Source organism: Trachinotus anak, unplaced genomic scaffold (assembly GCF_046630095.1).
Source record: "Trachinotus anak isolate AG129_WGS33_773 ecotype Australia unplaced genomic scaffold, CSIRO_AGI_Tana_v1 ptg000012l, whole genome shotgun sequence".
Lineage (NCBI taxonomy): Eukaryota > Metazoa > Chordata > Actinopteri > Carangiformes > Carangidae > Trachinotus > Trachinotus anak.
The window spans coordinates 20,822,812-20,841,143 of record NW_027273863.1 but is presented as its reverse complement, the minus strand read 5'-3'; the positions used below and the strand labels follow the sequence as shown (position 1 = coordinate 20,841,143).

General features: G+C 42.8%; 1 protein-coding gene across 6 annotated transcripts in view; it reads left to right on the top strand.

Annotated features, from left to right (window-relative positions):
• The window catches only part of cadm3 (cell adhesion molecule 3), an 89,775-nt gene that overhangs the window by 63,735 nt on the left and 7,708 nt on the right, over positions 1 to 18,332 (top strand). The window contains exons 6-10 of one of the 6 annotated variants that reach the window (XM_071490742.1): positions 6,642 to 6,812; positions 7,445 to 7,535; positions 14,481 to 14,653; positions 15,971 to 15,994; positions 17,242 to 17,606. In XM_071490742.1, the coding sequence (XP_071346843.1) occupies positions 6,642 to 6,812; positions 7,445 to 7,535; positions 14,481 to 14,653; positions 15,971 to 15,994; positions 17,242 to 17,318 (536 nt within the window). In that variant the 3' untranslated portion in view covers positions 17,319 to 17,606. The other 5 variants (XM_071490743.1, XM_071490740.1, XM_071490739.1 and 2 more) reach the window with 5 other exon arrangements.

Sequence of the window (18,332 nt, the reverse complement as noted above, 5' to 3'; positions counted from 1 at the left end):
CGAGGCGGCTTTGCGGCTGAGAGGGAGCGCAGACTAGGGGGGGAAAGGATGAAGCAAAGGGGGACCAGTTTAAAAGAAGAGGGGACTGGAGAGCGCAACAGGAGAGAGGGGAGAAAAAGAGAGAGAGCTGACGAAATGGAGAGAGAAATCTGGAAAGAGGATTTAGATAGAGAGAGCGGGGAGAGGAGGGGAGACGGAGAGCCAGAGAGAGTGCGGGAAAGGGAGTGGTAATTGAGAAGAATGAAAGGCTAAGAGCTTTGAAGACTGTATTAGTTGTACTGTGTGAAAGAGCTATGGATCATTTAGTGACATCGATGTATTGGATTGGAGATAATGGGGATTTATGGTGGCACTTAAGGCCATACCGGCTGAATACCGGCCCAAATTGTCATAATGCAGGACGTGGGGCGGAGGGCGAAGGGTACATGGGCGTGTGTCCATATGGAGCGATGTAATGTAAAAGACGAGACAGAATTAGACAGCGGTGGAAGAAATGCTCTGGTCCTTTGCTGAGCACGTCTTTACATGTAAAAGTCCAGTGTCAGATCATTTTAATTAAAAGTGATACTACTCATGTTGCAGTATGGCTCCTTTGAGCTGCTTTATCATATAACAGCTGTCATTTACAGCTTTGAGGATGTAAAGGATGTTGGGGCAGGATGTAAGATTGAAAATGAGTGTTAAAAGAAGAAAACATTTGAAGACAGTCAATCGCAGCACTTTGGGAAATCGAACAAATCGGGGGCTGTGATGCTAATTTTCAGAAGTTCCCAAAGCTCAGAGTGGCATCTTTAAATGACTTGTTTTGTGTGACCAGAACGAGAAAAGCCCAGAACCTAGAAATATTACATTTAGCAGTGATATAAAGAAAAGCAATACAGCACATACAGAGAGTACAGTATATACAGATCTGAAATGTAGTGAAGTACAGGTTGAGTCTATAAGAACATGGAAATACTCATGTGAAGTACATGTACCTCACCATTAAACTTAGACACAGTACCTTAGTAAAGGTGCTTAGTCACCTCCCACAGGAAATAAATACAGTAGAGACAAACATAGCAAGACGTAATCAAAATCTGCTCCAGCAGCTTTGTTATCCAGTAACTGGACTAATGAACTCTTTCCAAATTAGATGACCTCATATGAACGCTCAAATCAGACTTGAGTGCTTTTGCTGGCCCTAATCCGATTTGAGCTTAAAAGTGATGACTGTTTTGATTATTTTAAAACCTTCCCCCCTCTTATCCAACGAAGACGGGCTTCTGCTGAGCATGCACAGCAGTGTTAAGCCATACTTCACTGTCTGTTCACAGCTACACGTTTTCACACCTCTGAGATGCCAAGTACAACCAGAGCTTTCTACTTTTGGCGACTGAGCTGCTCCACTGGAGTAGCTCGGGGTTAAGCGCCTTGTTCAGCTGGCAAAGTTGTTGAATATTAAGAAGGAATTTTACTCACTCATTCACTTGGCTTTCCCACAGTCATCCAAGCGGTCTTTCTTGTGTGCTTTTTGATCTAGAATGGGGCTTCTAATGATCACTGTTTTTGTATTAACTGACAGTTTTGTTTGTAAAATGTCAAAATACAGAGAACAATGCCCATCACAATTCAGAAGAGGCTCATACTGTAACATTTTTTTTTAATAGTGTTTACCACATTTGGATATTTTTGGCAATTTAAAACAGGATATTTTGGGAGAATAATTTCACTTGCAATTCAAAGTGTTGGAAGAATTTTCTTGGCTGAGGTGACTTATGAATTTTAAATGGTCTAAACTGCTTGTCACAGTCGACTGTTTAAAAACAAATGGAAATACCTCATTCTATCAGCAGATTCATTTCTTTGATTATAAAAGCGACATTTTACATCTCATAAATAGCCTTAAAGATTTTATAAGACCAATCGATTAACTGGCTTAATGTTTTGGCTCTAATCCAGAAACTATGGCCACAAACACGCTTCTCCAGCCTTAAAAGGCCAAATGAGCTGGACGCAGTAATTGCTGCATCCAGTTGTTTGATTCTCCTAATATGATTATTTTATGGTTTGTACGCTTGAGGGTTGAAGCATCAGCAGCACCAGCATCTCATCTGCATCACATCACCACCTTGGGGGAAGTTAGTCTCGAGGATGTGGCGATTGCCCACCTTTTCATTCGAGGAATAGGAGTTTTACAGAAAAGTACGGGCATCCCATAAAATTTTTAGCAGGTGCTGCAGTACAGTCGAGCTTAAATATTAACGAAGGGGAACGCTACACACACTTCCACTAATGCTGCAAAAATATAATTGAATATTAATATTTATTTTTAATGATTTAACAGTCATTAAAAACATAACTTTGATGAAATGGTATGTTTTTGTAATGATCTTGTATCTTTGTGAACTGTTGGAAACTTTTGAGATGTTTTAATAGCAATGAATCATATGATGAGGCAATGATATGTTCAATTGATACTGTAAATTGACCATACATGATGACTTGAGAATGTACAGTGAAGCGTAGTGTTGAATAAGCAAATATGTGGCTATCTCTTTGTTAATGATTTACTTTTTTAACCAGGTTTAAGTTGTTTTTTCCGTGGATGTAAGCTCCCATAAAGATCCAACATACTGTATGCTTTTCTGCAGATATAGTAGATACAGTATAGGCTCCAGGGTTTTAATTTATGCTGATGGATGTTTGCTGTTTTCCTTTACATTTAACACTTAACCATCATTTTTCACACCTTTATTGTTACCTCTGCACCATATTCTCTGCATTATATTATCTGTTGCATGGTCTGGTCCAGAGCCTGCTTGTTATGCAGCTGTAGCTTGTTCATTAGTTTCAGTGCACATACAGTATATTGAATGTCATATTTTGCACTTATATTAAACCTGCATTAACTGCTGTTTTTGGCCACACGGGTAAAGCAGAAAGAGGCTGTAGGTCACCAAGATGATATGTGGAACGTGTTACAGAGAAAGCATTTTCCTGTTTACACTTCCACCAGCACATATGGAGCAGTTAGCATTCATTGGAAGTCATGATTATATCTACTTGATGACTGCAAGTCCAATACTGACTCTCTTTTAGCTCAGTCTTTGGTCTGCACCAACTCCTGAGGGACATGTCCACCTTAATGACTGTATGTAAACGAACGATGAACGTCTCCACTTCCTGCCACTGCACAAAATATATAATATCCCAGATCTGGGCGCGGCTCTCATCAGACTTTAATCAAACTTTATTTGTATAGCACTTTTCTCACAAACTATATGACACAAAGTGCTTTACAGAATACAGAATTACCCCGGTGATGTTTTTGACGTCAGTCTGCAAAGTGGTGACTGTGGAGTGTTGCTTCGGTATCGAGCTCCCACCCATACACAGATAACTCGCATCAGATAACTAATGAAAACCAAACTCACCAGAAAACTGAACACTTGACCACACATCAGCGTGATAAGAGCTGCCTAAAACGACAGAAACCATATGCCAGAAAAAAATTCATTTGGCGTGTAGGGTGATTTTTTTAGTTTATTCAAGTGATGAAAACCAAAACACTGAGCTGAAAGACACTAAAAAGAAAGCAACTTTAGAGTCAGGTTTAAGCCATAGTTAATAATATACAGATATTGATTATAGCCACTTTAAATATAATTAAAGGGTCATTTCATGCAAATTACCTCTTGCTAAGCATCTTATTTGTCCAGGTTTTCAGATTTCTGCCTCTGTACAATGGTGTGAACAGAATTTGTATTTTGGTCCTCACAGTATCGAAAAATGTTCAGTCAGTTTCCAGAAACAACATCCTGGATATTCTGGCTAATCCACAAAAATACACAGTGAACAGTTTCCATTGTCCAGAGTAATGAGGAGCCTGTTTCCAGTGACAGATGTTACTCTTGAATTTTTCAAAACCATTTTTGAGTTTGTATGTGTGTCATCATGGCAAAATGTGGTCGCCAAGATATCTGCTGTAGAGGGAACTACCACTGAGGTGATTTTGAGCTGTGTTTGTAGACAAATGTTGTTGTGACAAATGTTGTCACCACAAAACCTTACAGGTGTTTAGCTGACATAAAAGATCAAGGCCAAGCTTGAATATGGGCGTGGTCTGACCCTGAATGTAGTAATACTGCGTACTCACAGGTCTGAACGTCACAGCTGGTGTGATCCTGTCTCTAGTTCAATGCTGTGACAAAACCGAAATCAAAAGATCTGCATGACTGGAATATGTATGTATATATTTTTCTAATTTAGTTGAACTTAACCTATTAGAGGTAGAGTCTGTCAGTTTATATGTAATGTAGTGTAACACAACCTGTTACTGCTTTACAGTCCAATTTGCTTGTTGCTGTGCTTGCAGCAGCTGACATGCAAATCTACCCTGATGATCTAATTATGAACTGAGGAAATGTGAATTATGAGTAAATGTGCATCACTGCTGTCTTGGGAAAAACCACTTAAACTGACTCTATCTTATTTTTTCAGTAATGAATGTGTTGAGTCAGTATCACCATGACCCCTGGGGTCTGAAAAACTTATTAAAGCTCAATTGTATTATTTCAAAAAATACTGTATACAGGATTCAGTGAGTAAACAAACAGGGTTTCTTCATTCCCTAGTCTAGTTTTGGAGATCCATGGTCTTTAATAAAGGCTATACTAGCTTTATTTGTGTATGCAGACAGAGTCAGAGAGAGAGAGAGGATAGTGAGAGAGAGACAGTGACAAAAAGACTGTTCTGAGTGGCGTTGGATTTTTGAAATGCACCTGGAAAGTAAACTAATTTTCTCTGTGGGTCAGAGGACTGGTTATGGTAATAAAAAGAGAGATGTCATTAGAGTCAGTGGTATTTGAAGAGTTCTCTGGAGGGGGAGGGGGGAGGAGGCAGCTATAATATCTGTGTGTCTGACTGACTGAAAGAGTGAGACGGAGGCAAAAAGTGGGTGTGTGTGCATGCGTGTGTTTTCCAATCTGCTTCCCCGCCACTATCTCTGTCTCCTCTGTGTATATGTTATTCATGAGCTTGACCTACATGCGCCCATGCTTGTGTGTGCATGTGTGAATGTGTGTGTGTGTGTCACTCCATGCAGGAGAAAGTGATAAGGTTCTGGTCCACTTTCCAAGATTCACCAACCACTTTCACGCTCTGACCAACCAGTTTGATATTTTTTCTTACAATAGAGTGCAATCTCCGGATGACAGTCTCCACTGTGTTTATGCTTTCATACTACTAACCCTAGTGCTGCTGCAGTTGCTCAGGCCTACTTACACCTGCCCAGTTCTCCTTCTTCCTTTTATTCTGCACAGACTGGTGCCAGAAATTTTAAATAAAGCAAAGAAAAGGAAAAGTGAAAGTGTCTGCAAAGTGTCTATAATTAATTAAAACTTGCTTGCCAGAATAAAACTCTAAAGTCTAAAGAAAGCTGGACTTAGTAATGTTAGATCTTTACCCTCTCTCGTCCCTTTGTTGTACTTCAGCATGAAATATTACAGCGTGGCCTGGTTAGTAAACGTCAGAGCTCTGTGTGCGGTTTACTGATGTTACATTACAGGGGTTCTGGGTTCTGGGTACTGAAGGGAACTGAAATTTTCAGTTAGCTCTTGGAGATGCTAACTTGCAGAGCAATGTCGACTTTTGAGAATCACATGAAGCAGCTTAGAGACTGAAGCTTTCCTCAGGTTTCCTCATGAACCGGGACGTTCCAGTGGGATGTAGGTCTTACTTTGGAGTTGTTATTTGTGCCCTTTTAGAAGTAAGTGAATTGAAAATGGGACAAACAGAGATATACATTTAGAGAAATGGTTATTTCCATCATTAATTCACATGAAGATTGTTTTTTTTTTAATGAACTGATAAATAGTATAGTCTATAAAATATCAGAAGATAGTGTAAAATGCTCATCAGTTACGCAGAGACCAAGATGATATCTTCAAAATACTTTTTTTTTCTCTGACCAACAATCCAAAAATTCAAAGATATTCAATGTACAGTGATATAAACAGAGAAATGCAGCAAATATTCACATTTCAGAAGCTGGAACCAGTGAGTTTTTGGTACTTCAGGTTGATTAATGACTGAAGTTGTATCAGTTAGAACAATGTTTGATGATCGACTAATGGATTAATCCTTTGTGCTTTAAACTATTTTTTGGCGCAACGCACATCTGACTCATGTTACTTCAGTAAGACCCGGTTAGCTGGAAAACAAAGACAGACCTGCAGGTTTTATGAGATGGAAGGTTTTATTGGATATAATAATGACTGTACACATCACTGAATGAGTCAGCAGAAAAAAACTATCCTTTCAGAGAGAGAAAAGGTGTGATGTTGCTATAAAATGTGTGAAAGTGCATTGTTACACATACAGTATATGTGGCATATAATGACAGATTACAGAACAAAACACCCAAGGGCGAAAGGTAACTGCTCGGAGAAAGCATTTTTCATTTAATGGGAACAAATGGGGGTCATTGCACCTCTCCACAGTTCTACAACATGAAATCACCACATCCTAATTACAGCCGAGAGTATTTTTCTTTGTCATACCTTATGTGTTTTGTATTTTTTTTTTTTACCAGTCTCTAGTTAAGATGCAGACATCTCCCTCTTGACTGTCCCCTTTCTCCTTCTTACTCTTCGCCTCAGGGCGCCCAGACGTGGTGGAGCCCGTTCCAGACGATCCCACATACAATGTGAGCAGCGAGCTCACGTTGGAGGTGAGCCGCAGCGACGACAACGCCCTCATCACCTGCGCCGTCGACCATCCCTCTCTGGCCCCGGGGGACAAGAGGAGCGAGCAGGCTCTGCGGGTGTTGTGTGAGTCAACTGGGAAATGAGGGGGGTTTGTGAGAGTGGACAGATACAGAGGATGCTGGAGGAAGGGAGGTAGAGTAGCGAGAGGGACAGATGCGAGAGGGAAATATGAAATAAAACTCACACTACTCTGGTTTTTATTTCTGCGGTGCTCTTTTCTTTTATTAAGCAGTATAGGCACATTTCCCCCCTTTGCAGTTTGACCTCTGCACCAGTAATTTCACATTAGCTACCTGCAATAATGACCACACAGGAACTTAACCTTCCTCTGGCGCACTTGCCCAGAGTTGAGTCACAGTGGATAAGAAGAGCAAGTTATCATCTAAAATTAAACTATAAATGGAGCCGCGTCGGACTCTGTACTGGTGCTGCCACCCTGTGGGCGAGCTCATGGTACTGCGTCGCGGACGGAGAAGTGATGTCGTTGTGTAAGGGGTTATGTCATTGTTGGAGGCAGAGGGATGGTGACGCCTACAGGATGCAGATGGGAGTAGATGGAGACAGGGATGAATGAGACTATCGCTGCTGTGTGCATGTCTGTATGGTTATGAGTCCTGTGTTATGTAACTATACTGTGTGTGTGTGTCTGTGTGTGTGTGTGTTTGTGTGTTTGTGTGTTTGTCTTTCACTTATAGATTCCCCGAATGTGGAGATCAAACCTGAGAGTGATTTGCCCAGAGAGGGGGAGAGGTTTTACCTGGAGTGTTTGGGAAATGGCAACCCCGAGTAAGACACACACACCTCATTCACACTGCCTGTATGCATGTATATGCACACACTTTCTGTGTTTTAAACACCACATGCACAACTGCACATCTACACAATTACAAATCCCTGACTTAAGTTACATCACATTTTCAATGCAACAATTGTCGGTGTGTTTATTTTTCATAAAATACAGCTTTAAGGGATTAAATAAAAACATCACTCCCTTTATACAAGGCAAATAAGCAATATTACAAAACAACGTTGGTCATGTTCCTACATTTCCAGGCACTGCACAATATAACCAAGGGCTGTCTTGTCTATGCCAATAAATAGTGAAATAAGATAATTCGATGTGTACTAAACTTTTATTGGGCTTGTGGCATGTGTGTATAATGATTGATGATAATGTGCTTCAGTAAAGGATTTACTGTTTGTTTGCTCTGAACGGAAGAACAAATTCTCTCACATAATCTCCAAAAATCTGTCAGCGGCTTCTCAAACTGCTCACGTGACTCATTTTTTCTCTATGGTTAAGCTCAAGATTAGCTCAGGCTAACCTGACTACTTGGTTTAGGTAAGGCAGTGGTGGGAGATGCCACTGTTTGGTGTCAGACACTGTTTGAGATGCTGTGACATCATGCTACTTCCACCCTTGCTTATTTGCAGGCTGATGATGGAGACATGAATATTTTGGAGTGATTGGATATATGACTGGTGCAGTGAGGACAGTTAATTCAGGGTTTATGTACTCTTTCTTTTTTTAGCGCGCTTGCAGCCTTCTTATGTACTCACGTTCAATTTCTGACTCCTTGTCATGCAAGTAGTCACCTGCTCAAACATGACACGCACATGAGCACGCACAGGCACAGTTAGTGAAAACACCTGCTTCAACAAGCTCCTTCATGTTCACTGACACAGTGTGTACACAATATTCTGATACACACACACTCACGCACACAAACAAACTGCAACCTGCGTCTTAAATCCTGCCCACACAAATACACTCTTTCCCCTGGCCTTTCTGCATTATAGATGAACCTCCAGCCAACCAGCCCTATTGATCCGCTCTCCCCCCTCTGTCCTCCTCTCCCTGTCTCCCTCCATCCCTCCATCATCGGGTACCTCTCCGCTGCTGTGTCAGTCACAGCTCGTTCACTCCTCTCCGTCTTGTCACGACACCTCCCTGCCCCGCTCGTCATCCTCCTCCTCTCCCTGTCCTTTCCTATAACTCTCCTCTATCTCTCCTCACACCTTTTCCCTTTAAATTCCCCATCCTTCCTCCTCCTCATCCTCCTCCTCTTCCTCCCGCTCTGCTGTCCTATCACCTCCTCCCTTCTCCTCTTTCTCCACCTGTCAGCTCATCACAGGAGCGGCTAGGAATAAGACTAGCCAGTTAGTTTGATTGGCAGGTGGAACAGATAGGGGGTGGGGGAGAGGGAGGTGACTGTCATCGCATGTACGTGCTATAACAGGCAGCAAGGGAGTCAATAAAGTATAGACAGGAGGAAAGCAAGGCATGAGCAGTGTGCCACGGCTAGGGGTTCAATTCCCAGAGGAAACTTCTATCCTAGAAACAATTTGTTTGTGACAGAATAAGACTATGTGGATGAAAGCATCTATTAAACGATGCACTGTATGTTCTGTATATGAAATAGGCTTTTGTAATAAATGGTTCCATGCAGTTCAAAATAACCATGACAGTGCAAGGGTTCAAGGTTCAGCTCCCACTGGGTTCACCCATTCTAAAAATGTACTTAACTCATACTGCATGGAGAAGCTTTAGATAAAAGCGTCGGCTGAGTGGCAGAGGCTGCATGTAACAAAAACACAGGGCTACAGAAGAAGAGAAGAGAGAAACTGGGAGACCGTGGCAAAAAAAAAAAAAAAAAAAAAAACGACAAGGGAAGGAGATGTAGAAAGGGAAGGAAAACAAAGCAACAGGAGACGCAGAGGCAGAGGGAAGTGGAGAAAAGCGTGGGTGGAGGGGAGACAGAGAGATTTGGTGACAGCAACTAAGACAGAGGAGAGAAACAAGAGAAAGCCTGTGTGTGTGTGTGTGTGTGTGTGTGTGTGTGTGTGTGTGCGTGTGCGTGTGCGTGTGCGTGTGCGTGTGCGTGTGCGTGTGTGTGTGTGTGTGTGTGTGTGAGAGAGAGAGAGAGACAGGGCAAGGGGGGGGGGGGTGCTCAGCTATGTGCACCAGTGCTCGTGGATGAGCTAGTGTCCAATCAAATCAGATACAGGTTGCCCCCGCAGCTGTCAGTCAAAACCCAATCACTGTGACGACACCTTTCCTCCGACACAGCCAGCCACTCAGCTCTCTCTCCTCCTCTTGAGCTGCGCTCCCCAATCAAACTCAATGAACGTCACACTCCATTCTGTGATACACACTCCTCTCCTCTCCTCTCTTCTCTTCATGGTCACATCCTGTCAGGTTCAAAACAGTAACTTACCGTATCAAATTCTATACTGTGTTTCCTCGGCGCCTGGCAGCAAGAGCTCTCTAATAGAGGGGAGAGGAATTCGTGATCTACATTCTATTACGTTCCCCATCTATTCAATCAGCATGGCTGGGGAGTGCTTGCAATTACATCACATTTCTGCTCTTGAAGTCATTTAACCACTTAAACTCCCAAAGACTGTTCACTTAACACATTTGCAACTAAAAATCCCTGCATAACTTTGACTCATTGCTCTCAAGCTTCCTCATGTGAGCAAGGTCATGGCCATGGTTACGAAACAGCAGGTGACATGTAACAGGATTACGATAATCTGTAACCTGTTAAAAGGCAAGACAGGCCACGTTCTATACTCACAACCAGTGCCAGCAGAATAGAAAAGCACAGGACCCAAGCACAGACGTCCAGGCAGAACTTATTCAGTTAAAAGATTTATTATAAACAAAAAAGAACAAGGTTTACGGAGTGGTGACTCAGGTGTGAGTCATACAATCAGGGACAGCAGTCCAAACAGGCAAACAAAGGGCCAGTGGACAGGGAGCTGAGGAGTGGGGCTAGGGATCCCTGGGGAACGGCCTGAGGGCTGGGCAGGGGTGCAGCTGGAGATCTCAAGTTGATGGCCTGAGGGAAGGACAAAGGTAGAGCAGGAAACCTCAGGCGGACGGCAAGGGGGCAAGGCAGACAGGCGGAGGCAGGGACAAAGGCAGCACTGCTCCAGTAGGGGGAATTAAAGGCAGAACCACTCTGGAAGCTGAGTAGGAGGCCAACTGCGAAGGCGGGACTGCTCAGGAGGTTGCTGGGTGCTGGGCAGCGGAAGGCTCTGTGGAGCTGGGCAGCTTAAGGAATTAGCCTCTCTATGACCCACGCTTCCTTCTACGGGCTCTGACCCCTGAATGTCTTGGGGCAATAGCCAGATGAGTCCCGAATAAAGAGGACTGCTTGAGATGTACATGGTCAGAATCCGACAGGAAGCTGGTCGACTTGGAGCAGGAACAAGCAGGATGGTTGTTAGGTCAGCAGCAGGACCAGGCAGGATACTAGCCGACTTGGATGCTGGCTGGAGGCTAACGGACATCTGGCTAGCTGACTGGAGCACAGGCTAGAGGCTAGCAGCTTGAAGGCTTGCTAACTGGGATGCAGACTGGGGGCTTGTAGACTCAGGAGCAGCTGCAGGCGAACCAACCCAAGGCTGACTGTCTGAGAAGAAGGCTGAGGGTTAGGAGACACTGGAACAGGCTGGTGGCTAGCAGGCTGAGAGACTGACTGATATCAGTGGTGTTGATAAAGTCCTTCAGCCACTCAGACAATGAACTCTTCAGCCAAGGTGTTTTTGACACAACCTTTTTGTGCTCCCTAGTAGGCGCTCTCTTCCACTCACTGTTCAAGCATATACATACAACCATCCATAAAGTTCTGCTGGATCCTTGCTGTGGCCAGAATGTCCTGTCATAACTGCTGCAGGCAGGACAGCATGATGAGGCAGCTGAGAGCCAAAGAAACAAGGAGAGCTGTCCGAACAGGCAAACAAGTTCAGTAAGCAGTGTCAAAAAAAAGGAACAAAGGTCAACATAGAGGTAGGACAGGTAAACACGAGGAACTGCATCATGAAGCACGCAGTAACTTAACATAACAGTCTGGCTACTGAAAAGGGGGAACACAAGGCTGTTAATACACTGAAGACTAATTAACTAGACACAGGTGGCAGAGAAAAACAGCAGGAAAACACAGAGACAGGAAATAAAAAATAATGACACATATGGTGGTAATTTCAAAATATAACAGTAAAACACTAAACAGAATCCTGGCTTAACTTTCACAAGGGGATCATGACAATACTTTTCTTACTGTCAACAAATCTCATTAAAACACTTAATTAAAGCCACTAACCAGAATTGTCTCTATAGCCAAAGCGTGATTAGGTTTATTCCTCTGTGCCACAGAGCTTCAGTCTTGTCCAAAAGATATTAAAAACACACGAGTGAGCCACATCATTGCACACACTGACATGTTCATTGTTACTATAGGCACTTTTTATTTTTTATTTTTTGTAGTCAAATCTACACAGTAACAGCTCAAAATAGTCCCTGACAAATTCACTCATTATTCCTGTTAGAGTTACCTTTGCAAGTGCCCAGATGGATTTCTTTATGTAAATAAAATTAAATACTTGCAACCCATCTTTAAACATGCAATAGTTAATTTTTTGGTCGCCTGACTTCAGCACAGTATGCTGTAATCCAAACATTATAACTTTACGAAGTAGTTATGGCAAACATGTTCGAGAACAGCGGCATTTTTATACATCTAGCAGACACTAGCAGAACAACATTAGCATTCATTTGAAGTCATGTTTGTATCCAGCTGGCAAATTTAAGTGCAAAATTCACTCTTTTTTTAACTCCCTTTTAGTCTCTACCAACTCCAGAGGGAAACATCTGGCTCTTAAGCAGTTAAATGCTTCACTTTCCTCAACAGATGCTGACTTTGTCCATCTGCTGTGTGGTGCTGGGCAAGACGTGACAGTGGGTTACTGCCTGTTGTTTCTGGAAATGAGACTAATGAGAGCTGACTGAATCAAAACAGTTAAGATGTGGTCTGTAAAGCAAAAACAGTGAGCTGACAAACATCTGAAAACCTGCTGATTGTTCATTTCACCCGCTGTCTGTATAAATATATTGATTAAAAAACATGTCCATTTTTTGCAGAGACCAGTTTCCTTGAGACTGACTAACACGGACTGGGTAGAGAAGCCAGGAAGTAATCAGAGTTGGACTAATGCATTGTTGGTCCCCTCAGGGATTTGAAAACAACCAGACACCAGATTTCTCCTTTTTGACAGTAAAAATACTGATCAGATGACAGACACTGTGTTGGGTGTGTTTCTAAGTGTCTCAAATTTTGGATACTGGCATAATTTAACACGTTTTATATAAATAATTTAGCAAAAAATCTTTTACTGTGATAATGATTACAGCTGTGAGAAGGTGGTATACACGGCACCAAAGTATCATCACTTTTGTGCAGTGTTTACTGATCCGTGTGCGCTAATTGAGAAGTTTCCTCCAAAGCAGAGTTCATAGCCAAGAATAAAACACAGGTACACATGATGGGTATTATGAGCATGGTCTGACCAATCAGCTGTCTGCACTTGAACTACCAGCTGTAGAACAGAGATTGACTTTTGAGCATTATGTTTAATAACACCGCAGGAGCTACAGCTTGTAAATGTGAACTTAATTGTTCAGTTAATTGCATATTAACTAGCATTTGCAGGCAGCGTAATACAACAGCTGATTACGTTTTATTGCAGGTAACCAGACAATGTGGACAAACACGGTCAGGAAACACTTGTTTTAAATAGATTTTTTTTTGGGGGGGGGGGGGGGGGGGGGGGGTATTCATCTTTTATTTGCCTCAGTGCAGCTGAGTGAGCACTCAAGCTCTTTTCAAGCATTGTCAGGATTTATATTCCTAAAATGACACACATTCAAAACTTTGAGCTTCACAGCAAGTCCACAGTCTCCCCAGTGTTTGCTCAGCAGCAGGTGTCAAGGGAGCAGACGATTAGCTTTCACTCAGTATGAGAATTTTTCCCAGCAGCAATAACACAGAGCTGTTGTAGGTTTTGCCTCCCAGAGTCTTCCAACTGGATTTTAAAAATATTTGTCTGAAGGAGTTTGGTCTAAGAGCAGCATAGATCAAGCTTTTAACCATTACTGTACAAATGTCCATCTGGCTCTGGATCGCACCTTTAGGTGTCGATGAGGGTTTTTTTTTTTTTTTTTTAATTTCGAAGAACGATTAATCAGTCCAACACACTCAGGTCTGTCCCCGATTCCAACTCCCCGTCATTGTAATTACTGTACAGTGCTTAAGGACTCACACATTTACATAATTGATTCTTTTATCAAGGCGCATCTTGCTATCTCTCTCATACACAATCTGTTATGCAGAATGGATTTTTTAACGCAGGCTGATTTGAAATGCTGATCTTCATTCTGTTGTTTTCTTCTTCTTCTTCTTCTTCCCGCCGTCTCTTTTAAGCTCTTCTCTTCTTCAAGCTGCGACGCTCCTCTCAACCTCGTCCTTCTTTACATCATTTTCTTCATCTTTCCTTTTTTTACTTTTTTTTCTGTCTGCTGCGACAAGTCTCACCCCTCCCGTCCCCTCCCCCTCTTTACGTCGTGCATTCTCTCCATCTCTTTCTCTTTTTGTTCTCACTTGTCCTCTCCTGCTTTTATCTTCTCTTTTTCTGTCTTCATCCCTCCCAGCCTTCTCTTCCCTCCCTCCATTTCTTCTCTTTCCCTCTCCCCCTCTGTTTCACTCTTGATGATTTCATCTCTTCTTTCTCCTGCAGCACTTGTCACAGCTCCTCTCATCACTTCACCTCTTTTTTGATTTTTTTTTCTTACTTTTGGTTACTCCTTTGCAAAAATGTGCACAGTATGTACAGTTCAGCTCAGGACTCTCATTCTTTCTGTCTCTCTCTTTCTCTCCCATGTCTCAGGCCCACCTCCTACATGTGGGAGAAGAAAGATGGAGAGCTCCCCCCACTGGCCAAGGCCGACGGTGCTTTCCTGCGCTTTGAGATGCTCAACAAATCAGATAATGGCGTCTACCTCTGCCAAGCTGACAACGGCATCGGAAACAGCCAGGGGGAGTACACACTCCTGGTGCAAGGTAACAAGAAAAAGTGAAAGGAGGGAAGGGAAAACAGCCAGGAAAACGAATGTGTGGTGGGGAGGTGTTGGAGGGACTGATGTAGAGACAAGTGAAATGGCTGGGATGTCTTCTTTTATGTTTCTTCATCACGTTTTTTTATTTCTTCTGTCGGTTGTTGTGGTTTTGCTTGTACTTCTTCCATCTTTTTTCTCTTCTGATTTTCTTTCGTTTCTTTCCTCCTGTTTTTGTTTGTTGTTTTGTTTTGTTTTTTTTTCTCATCCAACCGCACTGCCATAACCACCACCACCACCACCACCACCGCCACTGCTTACCATCCAACCGCTTTTTCTCGTTCATGCGCTTCTTTCCCTTCGCTACTCCGTGTCCCGTTCGTTTCGATCCATGGCCATTTTTGCGCTTTGCTTGCCCGTTCCTCCTCCTAAGATCCCATGGACCCAGACGCCGCGGAAACCATCTCCCCCTCTCCTGATTCCTCAACCTTCCCTTCTTTCCCTCCTACCTCCTCCCTCCCATCCTCCTCTCCTCCTGACATCTTCTCTGGCTCTGGCTCTGATTCCACTTATTCCCCCTCGTCCTCCCCTCCTGACCGCACCTCCACTTCCTTCCCTGACTCCTCCCCCTCTCCCACCCCCTCGAATGCTGACATGTCCACCACCATCTCTGATTCCTCCACCACCACCCTCTCCAATGCCCTCTTCCCCGACCTGCCATTCTCTACTTCCTTCTCCTCCTCCTCCTCCTCCTCCTCCTCCCCAGCCACCTCTCCTACCGCCTCTGCAAGCTTCGCTCCATCCACTGCCAATCCCACCTACTCCTCCCCCGCCCCCTCCCTTACTCCCTCAGTTTCCGTCCGGCTGAATGGAGTTTACACTTTCACAGGTAAAAATCATCTGAGTTACACACTTGGACACACACTTGCAAACAAGAGAGCTGTGAGATGCTTAGTGATGGAGCTGAAAAACAAACACCATTTACGTTACTACTTTTGTTATTTTTTATCCCTCAATACACAAACTGTGCTTGCATTGTGGTGCGGTCAAATACACTGGGAGTTTGTTTAACATGCACACACACACACACACACACATATGCAAAGCTTGGTGAGATGAAAACACACAATGAAGGAAAGAAATTGCATTTGTGTGTCCATGTCACAGCTGTTTGATCTTTTTTTTCTTGTTTTCCTCTTCCCTCCTGTTAATAATCCCTTATCCCCAAACCCCCAACACTCTCTCCTCCATGCATCCATCCATCCATCCTTCCATCCATCCATCAATCTAATCATCCAACCATCCATCTACTCATCCACTTAAGAAGAAGCTGCAGACAACATTGCAGGTATAATTTTTCCACCAGTCATCTGTAGTTCTGACTCTGTCGTTCTAACTTTTCGTCCACCTGTCTGTCCGTCTGTCCGTCCGTCTCTCTGTAGGTCTGACTGTCTGTACTTCTTTCTGTTTTGTCTGTCTGTCACTCTGGGAAAAAAAAAAAAAAAACTAGTCTGGGGACCCCTTGAACTTCAGAGCAGAGGGATGAATATTTCATACTCCTGCCCCCGTAATGCTTTGTTGTTGCCCATACATGCACAGACAGGCTGCAAACACACACACACACACACACACACACACTTTCACAAATGCAACACGACACCACAGTGTTTGCACCACACACTCACATCTATCTCACAAAGACACACACGCTAGCATGACCCCTTAAGTGGTACAAGTCATTTACACAGTGTTCCACTTCCTCTGTGTGTTTCTCTATGTGCATGAGTGTTTTTTTCTCTCTCTCTCTCAGTGTGTGTGTGTGTGTGTGTGTGTGTGTTAGCACTCTGGAGGGAGGGGTCAGGCTTCGAGGTGTTCTTGGGTCTTGTCTGCTTTCCTTTGATGCTGACAGCAGGATTTATGGGCTCATTCTCAGTCTCGCCTCGTCAGCATGCCCCTCTCACCTCCACGCCGGCCGGCCGGAGTGTGTGTTTCACTCTCTGTGTGTGCGTGTGTGTCATTCTGACTGGTGCTCAGAGTCTCCCCTAACCACCCACACCCCCACACCTCCCTTCTTCTCCCCTCTTCTCTTCTGCAGCTGGCCTCTGGTTGGCTGTTGTCGTGCCCCTTCACTCCTCTAACTGGCTGAAATGTGACTTTTTCCCCCCAAATTGGCCGTTTACCACATCTCTTAGTGTCCCAGCTGGTTGTTTCGTGTCCCCTTCCTTCCCTCCTCAGTTACAGTTTTGTCTACATCTCTGGTTGTCAGTGTCTCTTGCTGTGCCTCTATCTCCTGTGCTCTGATTGGATGTATGAAACTAGCTATTTGTTCCTCAGAGTGTTTGAATCCTCGCTCTCGTCACTGGTTTGATCCTTCAAACATTCACCAAGTGCAAGACAGTTTCTCCGTCCAGCCCCCTTTCCTTTTTACTCCTTTTAAAAGTCTTTTACGCCTTTCAGTATGTGAAGTGCTGCTTTTGAGTTGTTCCTATCTGAGTGACTTTCAAATTGACACCGGGCGTTTGATCCGTTCTGAAAAGGCAGGCGAAATAAATGATGTATCAAATTATTTCAAAGTACATTGCTTTTTTTCTCCAGGGGGCAAGAAGCCAGAGTCTGAAATGACGAGGCAAGCTGGGAGGGAAAAAAAAAATCAAATCTCTGCTGTTGGGTGAAAAACCTGAATCTCAAAAATTGACAGCCCTTTAGAGAGGAGGAGAAGAGGTCTTGTTTTCAGCTTGATCACCATGAATTCTACACTTGATGCACAAGTTTCTCCAAGTAAAAAATGTCTTTATTTTTCTGCAATTAAATCACACTTTCAGCATAAAAATTATGCAACATATACAAGTCTGTCTACCAGTATAAAGGATACATTTCCTGGTGCTTCTTCAAAGTAAATAATTAGTAAGAGTTACTAATATAGTGTATATATATAATCAAGGTACATTTTTGCAAAGCATATTTTTAAGACAGCATAACTTAAATTCTATTTTGTTATACTTTGTTAAAATGTACCATATAGTGAATAAATTATTATATTAATATGTTTATTGTACTTTTTAAAAAATGTATTCATGCCTCTTTTAGTTTAAAGTACTATCTAAAGTATTAAAGTAATATGAGTAAATACTGTAAATATAAAGTAAAAATACTTGTGTATACTAAAGTATACATTGTTGAAATTTAGTTTTGAATGTGCCAAAGTACATTTTCAAAAATGTATTTTAAATACCTGTATTGCATTAATATTCTACTTATGAAATACTTCATTAAAGTAATCCAATTATGTTTGCATCAAGCTCACTATTAGCCTCATTTATGAATTTCAGATAAAAGTATGCTCATATTATAAGATGCACACTTTCAGTAAATGCTTTCTTAATAACTGGAGATCCACTGTGGCTGGATTAATCTGCTAGTTTCATCCACCATGTCTGGGTTAAACTAGCAGATAACTTTATAAATTTATATTTAATCAGATTATTACAAAAGTTGAATCGGGGGCTCTGGGGGTTCCTGGGGCTCTGGGGCTCTGGTGCAGTTGCCTGCATCCCCTGGTTGGTAAATCAAGCCTCGGATTCCTTGAGCCTGAGCATTTTCTGAGTTTCTTAATCCACAGACGAGCATAAAATCCTTCAGTCAAAGTGAAAAAATGGAAATCACCACAGCTGAAGGGGCAAGGATTT